An 8,924-nucleotide genomic window follows, 5' to 3' on the forward strand; every position below is an offset into this window, starting at 1 on the left:
TGTTTTTACAGTTGTCTTTTATTTTGTTGTAAAACATGGCTACATATTGGTATAAAATAGAACTCTAATAAATTTCAACATTGTGCATTCAAAAGTAAAAAACAAATAAATTACATTGCATTCATCTGGAAAACCTGATTTACGAGTCATTTTCTTTAAAATATGTGTACCTCTGTCATACAGCTGCTAATTCACAATGGTTGACTTTTTATTGATAATTTACATAAATTTTTCAATCTACATGGATGTACGTATACTTTGGAGGCAAACTGAGTTTTCAGTTGATGGTTAGGTACATTAACTTTATGAGATGTTATTCAAAAACTTCATTACAAAGAAAACAAACACTATGATAAAGATGTCATTTCTGTTAAACACATTTACTATTTAGGTAATACATAGAACTTTGGTCAGTAGGTGTGTTGAAATTAATATGAACACATACATCTACATACACAAACATACATGCACATAGTACATGCGCAGAGTACATGAACACATACATCAATACACACATGCATGTACAGAGTACATGTACACAGTACATGCACACAGTATAATGAAGCGAGCTTTGTCTGCTGCAGTCCTTGCATTCCACATATGTTAAAGTCTTTGGTTTGTAAATGTCAAAATTTAATACAACTTTCTTGCATATGAATTTACATGTAATTATCATATTGATGATGATATTCCTCTGTTTCTATGGTTACCCCATCACCATCAAGTTCATTCTCAAACACAGGAGTCCTACTGTTTACTGTTGGGATGTCATCCATAATTTGCCCAGTTACTTTGTTCATTTTTTTCAGTTTAATACCTGATTTCAAGTGTTTGCAAGGCGGATTTGCCGATGTAGTCTGACTCCTTTTACTGGTATCTGAACGTCTTCTAGGGGAACATCATGACGATATTTGATACCTTCAATTTTCAGGATGCCATCTTTGTCGTAGTTTGCTGATAAACTCCGTGTGTCAACGCCCTGTGGGAGTTTCACCTTTCGCTCCAGTTCCCTCTCAAAACAACTTTCATCGCATCGACAGACATGTCTGCCTTCCAGTAAGAGGTTACCGCCATTTGTCGAAATAGTGAAATCTTCTGGATCATAATCTTTGACATTCAGAGAGACAATTTCAACTTTCTGTCCCATCTGTTTAGAATTCCGATGATTTGCATGGACTCTGTGATGATTTTGATTGTGTTGGTGATTGGAATGCTGACCATTATGACCTGATGGATGCTGGTTCCTGCTTCCTGTCCTCTGTTGACCAGAGCTCACTGTCTCTCTCCTCAAACGTTCACTTTGTCTCATCCTTTCCTCCTGGAAATCAAAACATAAAAGGAATACGTTTGAAAACCAAGTTTGTCAAAGAATTACCATTGTGCTCTTGAACATCAAAAATGTTACATGTAATGAGTGCAAAAATCAGTCCCCCTAGCTAAATTTTCAAAAGTTGCTGCAAGCAATATTCTTTCATTTTAATGTGACTAGATTTAAAATAAAATTTATGTAATGTCTAGATTTTTAGGGAATATTATTTCCCTCAGCTACTTATTTGAAAGATTACCAGAACCAAACAAATATTTCAAAGACAAAATTTAACCAGTTCACCTCTATTCCCTGTAAACAAGTCCACAGTTACCATTGGTAACAATGGGTTTGGGCCAAGTCATGGTTGTGAAATGGTTAAAGAAAAGTTACTGACCTCTTGCTTTTGTCTTAGGAGTTCAATCTCTCTCTGTTTCTGCTGCTGAAGTTCAAGTTCTTGCTGCCTTTGCTGTTGCAGTTCCAGCTCCCTCTGCCTTTGCCTCTGAAATTCACGCTCTCTTTGCCTCATCCTTTCAAGCTCCAGTTCTCGCTGTCTCTTTTCCTTCAGTTCTCTCTCTTTTTGTCTCTCCATTTCTTGTTTCTGCAGCTGAATTTGTTGCTGTCTTTGGACTTCTTCCTGCCTCCTAATTTCCTGCCATTGCTGTTCAATCTGCAACTCTTTTTGACGTTTCAGCTCCTCTCGTTGTCTCAGTTCTTCTTCAATCTTGTTTTGCCGTCTCAAGAGTTCCTCCCTTTCACGGACAAGTTCTTGGTACCTCTCAGCATTCTCAGTTTGGAGTCTTTCCAATTCCTGCTGCCTGGCAATTTCAGACTGCCTTTCACGTTCAACCTGGTGTTGCTGTTTGCGGATTTCTTCATCTCTGGCTTGCTGGCAGGAAGTAGATCTGTCACGCTGGTGGTTTTTATCGCTAGTTTTCAGTCCTTGCTGCCTGTATTCACTATTTACTTTGTCTGTCACACCTTGTTGACAATTTGCTTCACATCTCCCGTGCTGCTGCCTCTCTGGGAGCAAGGAGTGGTACCATCTCTGAGTTTGGAAAATATCATCAAAGAAGTGGGACGCAAATGGATCTTTCCATTGACCATCCCAGCCATTCCAAGTCCACAGCTGTTCAGGAAAGTGTGGTCCAAAGTGCCACACATCAGATTGCAGAGGTCTCAATCTGGCAATTTGATACAAAAATGAAACATATTAATTTTCAATTCACACTGTTTTCATATTTGAAACAAGCAATGAAACATAGTACATGTTAAGGAACATGCATGAGAAGCATTTGAAGTATTCGAGTAGTATATCAGGGCTGATCTGAAAGCACTTTTCTCTCTCAATATAATCCCATTATTCTGATCAGATCATTTGTTGATAAAACATATCTAATGATATCTGATACCTTATTTTGAATGTCTATTTCGATTAATATAAAAGAAAGATGGTATACCTACCCATTGTTTCCAAACTGCAGTCTCAGTGCATCACATGTCTGGCTCTGCCACAATATTGTGGTCAGAGCTAGGCCAACCAACAGCTTCACAACTTTTCCCATCAGCAAATTGTAATATTATATCCAACAGATGTAAATTCTTCCGAACAAATACTAAGTTTCGATGAATATACTTTGAATCGCTAGATTATTTCTCCGAATCTACAAATTTCCCTCGATGAACAGTGACAGCCTTGACTTTCAGTATTTTACGCCTCTTTACCAATGCGTGGTTTCCAGATCTGGATTTACGGATTAGCTCAACTGAATAATTGAATGGAATAACTACCACACCAAAACTTGTAAGAATTTATACTCACCGCCTGTCGCTAAACACACGTCAGCTAACTGTATCTCGTCCAATGAGAGTGACCCACGCAAGCATAGGATATCGATGAGTCCGCTGAGTTTGATGTACACGTGTATCTTGTTTGATTGCATCAGTGTTTACATCCAAAGTTCTAAAAATAGCAAGTATGAATGACATCATGATTTGCCACTACGCATGACCGTGTACGTTTTACGGCCAGATTGTCGTGAATTTCCGTATTAGTGAGAACGGAACAGAAGCTTCGCGAGCAATCTGGCATTGTCCCTGAGGAACAGGAAGTCAGTATGAACTTTCATGACTTTTTCGGAAATATTTTCGGTTTTCCTCGACATAGACGACCACCCAGGTTAGTAACGCTTTCCGGATGTTGCCGTTCAACCCCAAACCCCAGGCAAAACCTCGAGCGACTGTACTGCAGTCTGTACCAGTCTTACATCATAGGAAAAATTACACACACAAATCTTGCAGTCTATACCTAACTACTGTAAATGTATTTATCATCTCAGACTCTGTTTCCCTGCGATAGTCACTCTGCCTATCATCCAATTTTCACACACTCTGGCAACGCCAAGATCATGACGAATATAAATGTTAGGCAATATTACAACAGTGTTGAGAATTGTAATATCGAGATAATTTTTTTCCTCCACCAGTCCATGACATGATCTCACCATGGAGCTAGAAACGTATCTCACAATCATAAAACAACATAACTGTCATACACATATGTACCATATGACCTTTTCAGGGATGATGATGATGAGGATGAACATGGAGGCATTTTTGGTTTCCATGGTTTCCATGATGATGGTGCCGATGAAGACCAAGAGCATGGTGACTCCCATGGTGATTTTTTCGGGGATCCATTCCAAGGTTTAGCTCGGGAAACAGAAGACATGTTCAGACATTTTGAGAGACATTTCAATGAGATGTTTAAAAATTTTGGTTTGGCAGAATTTCCCCCGATAAGTGAGTAATGTTGATATTTTTACTTTTTAAAGTACAGTAATTGGTATGGAGCCAGTGTAGAGTTATTACACAGATGATGAAATACCAATGTCACATTTCAAACATGTATTATGGAGTTCTGTGCAGTACCTTAATGTACCTGCTTACGTTAAGTTTATCCCTCCCAAACAGAGTAGGAAATGACTGCCAATTTAAAGTTCAGGGCTGGTAAATTGTCCATTGGGAAGTGGAAATTTTACAATGTAACCTGCCATATAGATGGGTGGATATAGGTCAGATGGGATCATAGGCAAGGTGTTCTGGGTATACTGTGGGCAAGACATACCATATTGTCAAGGCAGCTAGTTTTTGCTTTTGCAGCAACTTTTATTTATAATTCACAGTCACATGCACTGATGTCTGTCATTATTTTCCATTGATGTCCTATACTACCGAAAGTTATGATGTCATCGTGCAGTTTTTGATTCACACTTTTGGCTCATTTTTGCAAAAAACTCGCCAAATGCTACTTTTTTCTCGCATTTGCGATTTGGCGAGTGGGCAACGGAAACACTGCAGTATTCATCATGTACCTCTAATAAAAAGTCTGACTCCTTGACTATTGCTGTTTTCCGTGCAACCCTTCTGTAGGGCAGGTAGCTCATATAGATCTTTGAATTCCTTATTCATAGACTGGCAAATGTTATTATGAATTACGGATAAAGTGTCATGCCACATTGTAACACAACTGATGTATAGATGTTGATATGCATCTTCATAAACAAAGGTTATTTAAAAATCTACAAATTTACAAAAAGAGAACAGATCAAAGAGAGGCAAATGAGCAATTTGAATTTCTTTAATTTGTCATGACATATAATGTTATGGATGCATTTTGATTTCCAAGGTGACCATTTTCAATCAATGCTAACAATGTTGTCCAAATTGTGATGGTGACAAGTAGAAATAGTGTTGGAGTGTATTGTTGTCTTTTTTCATGTCAGTTTCTGTATACTTTGATATTGGTCTCTACAAAGCAGATAAATAGAACAAACACAAGACAAGTAGATCAATTTCGTCATCAAATATAGAAACTTGACAATTTGTGTGTGTTTTTTTCTGCAGATGTACCATCAATTGAAGGTCCGAAATCGGAGGGAAAGTCAGATCCTTGAGAGATGAAATGCTTAAGAAACCAAATGCAGAAAAATTTTCAGATGCAGAGAGGAAGCCCTTGCCGTTTGATGATAGTAAAGTAAGTACACATTCCATTAACTCCAACACCGTAAAGCTGCAGTTGTGCTTATGCTAGATTACAAGGGTTTCCTAAATACCAATAATTGATGAAAATTTTAAAACAATTATAATTTATCAATTATCATATTTACTATTCTAGTTCTGTTTCAAGTACATAGCTTGAAGATATTATTCACTCTACTTGAAAAATTTCTTATTCTTATCAGACTGTGTTTGAATCAGATTCTGCAAAGATCAATTACCAATAGCTGTCTAAATGTCATTTAATGTTTTGAATAGAAAATATCCAGTTTTCTGAAATATTAGTGTATTTCTTATTGATTTCCAGCCATTTTTCAAAGAGTGGCATTGGAACTTGCCATACAGGTTACCAAGGTCAACACAACCACCAACCAGGGACGAAAAGAGGGATCGAGGTAACATAAGCTGTATCATTAAAATACGTAAATTTTGGATTGTAACTGGAATGTAGCTAGTACAGGATAGCATAGTACTTTTTGTGTATATATTCATAAAAAATCATAATGTCTTTAATCAGTGTGTCTTCTGACTAAAAGTGCTACAATTTGATACCTTTGAAGAACTTGCTCAGATTGCCCAGATATCTCTTTAGTAGAATAATCTTAAATAGGTGCACAGTAACAAATGAAACACCCAAACATTTGCATTGTCTCATCACTTGTAACTTGTCTTGAGTAGTTGTTGTTCCCCAGGGGTAAATTACAAACTCCTAACTGCATCTTGTCGATACTGTTGTATTGTAGATTTAGATGGTGAGATCTCTGCTGGCAACTTGGATGCCATCTTGCCAGGTGGCAACCAGAGTCCAGACCGAATTGTGCCAGACCAGCCCCAAAGCAGGTCATTCTTCCGTAGTGTGTCTGTGACTAAAGTGAGAAAACCAGATGGGGTAAGTGCTGATTTGGTCACATTGTGGAAAACAAGTCTTTGGAAGGGAAAAATTCCATCAAACTCTGAATAGAAGGACTTTAACACTTAGCCCATAGGTAGGAAACCCTCAGGTCAGATATTCCAAGTTGTAGTGTATTCACTATTGCATTAACATGTCAAACGTCAGATCATGAATCTTGAAATTATTTCCCTGCCAAGGGTGTTGTGATTAAACAATCCATATTGGTATGCAAATGAGTAATTTCAAAAAATCATGAAAATTGGCGTGTGAACATCAAAACGCATTTGCATTGGATGTGAATGTACTATGTAAAATGTAAATATATCCACTGTGTGCTGACTTTATCATTTTCTGAATTTTTTTTTGTGAATGATGGTACTGCTTTTTGAAATTTGTCCACTAGAACTAATAGCTTGGTTAATTTTAAATTATTTAGCTGACATTTTCCGTAAAGTGTTTTTCCATTCTTTTTAAAAATACTATATTTAATTCACTTTTATGTCGTGATTTGCTTTTGTATGTCTTACGGCATTCTGAACAAAATCACAACTTCTCTTTAGTACAGTATTGTGTGTGGTTTCCAATTTACATGCTATTGTGATAAATGCAAATTCCAAATACATGGTGTAGTAATATCATTTCATCTGGAATTACCTATCCCATCCATGCTTGTATATGTCATTCTTATCCACAGAGTATAGAGGAACGTAGAACTGTGAGAGATGACAAAGGCAATGTTGAGACCACGGTCACAACAATTGATGCCGATGGAATCAGACAGAGTCCATCAGGAGCTCCGGAAATTCCTATTAATGCTCCAAGACGACCAGTTGTACAGGAACCCATCCTGCCAGATGGATCAAAGTCAATATTTGAAAAGTTGTTTGGCAAGAGATGACATCTGAAACTTGTAAATAAACTATCTTTGGAATTGTTGTAACTGATCAGCCGTATCACAGGATTATATGGATATCATATGCTGTACATGTGTTTCTCTTTTGCTGATTGGTTGGTTCTGTCTCATCCAACACCTCTCAATGGCCAATTTCTGAATGTATTTGTGTCTCATAAATTGAGTGAAATCACATAGACTATTCTTCTTTGAAGTATAATCTGTGTTATTTGGATTACACACAATGATACAAAAAATGAAACGGCTTGTACTCTTGGTGTTTTCTCACTCTAGTCCATAGTTTCTAACAATATGAAGCACTTGATTAATGTTTTTTATTATCCAATGTACTGAGGTAGTATGCGCCTTGAAAGTGAAAGAAAAACTTTTGCTCAAATTTTCCACAATGAAACTTTCAACCATTCTCTTGAATCAAGAATAAAAATCAGAGTTTACCATGGAATTTTTTTTACAAGAGAAACAAATCACCTAATATTTCCCATTATTTGAAAATCAAAATGGCCGCCATCCCTCTGCTAATGAGGGGAAAATATACTTTATGATTTTTGAAAAACTAAGATGGTGAACATTTTTCTTCCTGCACAAGCTTTAAAATATGCCTTAACAAGTGGTAGACTAGACAAGAATTGTAAAAAATTTATAGTCAAAATATCTGTCCAGGAGGTGCATTCTACCTTAACTTGAGTGCACATAGCAAGCAGTATAAACTGAGTCATTGTGAGTCAGGATTATCAGCTTGCACTTGTCAAGTTAGAGTTGCTAACTGTTGCATGGGTGGTTGTGTGTGAAATATGATCAAAGTGTCAATACCACTTCATGTGTGCAACATAATATTTACATGCTAATTTATTAACATATGGTTTGGATCATTAACCCGATCCTCTCTTTAAGGTGTTGTTATCAGGTCTTGTTAGCTATCAGTACATTTGACATCAATATAACTGGTTGAAATAAAGATACACTTTAAATGTCTGTACTTTTGTTTTATTAATTCACTGCATTAATTGTGTCAGTGGTGTATTTGGATTTGGTAAAGTATCCTGGCAGTATGAGAGGTCAGTTTTCCTGGTAGTATGAGAGGTCAGTTTTCCTGGTAGTATGAGAGTTCAGTTTTCCTGGTAGTATGAGAGGTCAGTTTAGCCAAATCAAAGCCATTAATTCAGGATCACTCCGTAACTCTAGCTGTCTGATCGATAACACAATGTTTAATCAGGTTGAACATATTAAAATTTTTGCAGAACTTTTATGCAAACATGTGGCGAATCACGTCTTATTTCCTCTCATTTGGACAGTGTGTGTGTGTTCATGTGTGGCAATTGAAAATGTTCCCCATGGTTCAGCACTTCCTGTATATTTTAAAATTTGTTATAAAGAAATGTAATGGTTGAAGATTGTGTTTTGGCCCGTCCAGCCTGGAAGAGTAACTGATCGATGTGACAAACAAGTCTCCCAGAAGCACAAGGTTTGACTGTTTTGATGAAACGATTTACAAATACTAGTCTTCAGCTACCGTTCAGAGAGTGTGCTCTGGGAATATATGTGCAAGGAGAGAAGCATGACACTCTGTGGTAGCATTGATGGGATATTCCTATTTTTGCAAATTTCCAAACATGAGAAATTATGGAAGTCTTTTGATAGAAATTTATTGTTATTAACACAACCAAACTTCTGACATGCAATCTTGAACATGTACCAGAGACTGAGAGAGAGAGAGAGAGAGAGATTTTTTGTGGAAATAACAACCAATACATTTG

General features: G+C 36.9%; 2 protein-coding genes across 2 annotated transcripts; one reads left to right on the plus strand and one right to left on the minus strand.

Annotated features, from left to right (window-relative positions):
* LOC139121130 (golgin subfamily A member 6-like protein 7) lies at window positions 1–3,158 on the minus strand. Its single transcript, XM_070685777.1, has 3 exons — window positions 2,771–3,158; window positions 1,704–2,490; window positions 1–1,318 (listed from the first exon to the last, which is right to left on the minus strand). The coding sequence occupies exons 1-3, from the start codon at window positions 2,869–2,871 to the stop codon at window positions 824–826; spliced, it is 1,383 nt and encodes a 460-aa protein (XP_070541878.1). The 5' UTR covers window positions 2,872–3,158; the 3' UTR covers window positions 1–823.
* Window positions 3,159–3,331: 173 nt separating this feature from the next.
* LOC139122167 (HCLS1-associated protein X-1-like) lies at window positions 3,332–8,142 on the plus strand. Its single transcript, XM_070687586.1, has 6 exons — window positions 3,332–3,485; window positions 3,888–4,112; window positions 5,231–5,342; window positions 5,673–5,760; window positions 6,109–6,254; window positions 6,952–8,142. Exons 1-6 carry the CDS (start codon window positions 3,424–3,426, stop codon window positions 7,153–7,155), a joined length of 837 nt encoding a protein of 278 aa, XP_070543687.1. The 5' UTR covers window positions 3,332–3,423; the 3' UTR covers window positions 7,156–8,142.
* Window positions 8,143–8,924: the final 782 nt, after the last annotated feature.

This window comes from Ptychodera flava, chromosome 21, assembly GCF_041260155.1.
Source record: "Ptychodera flava strain L36383 chromosome 21, AS_Pfla_20210202, whole genome shotgun sequence".
Taxonomy (NCBI): domain Eukaryota; kingdom Metazoa; phylum Hemichordata; class Enteropneusta; family Ptychoderidae; genus Ptychodera; species Ptychodera flava.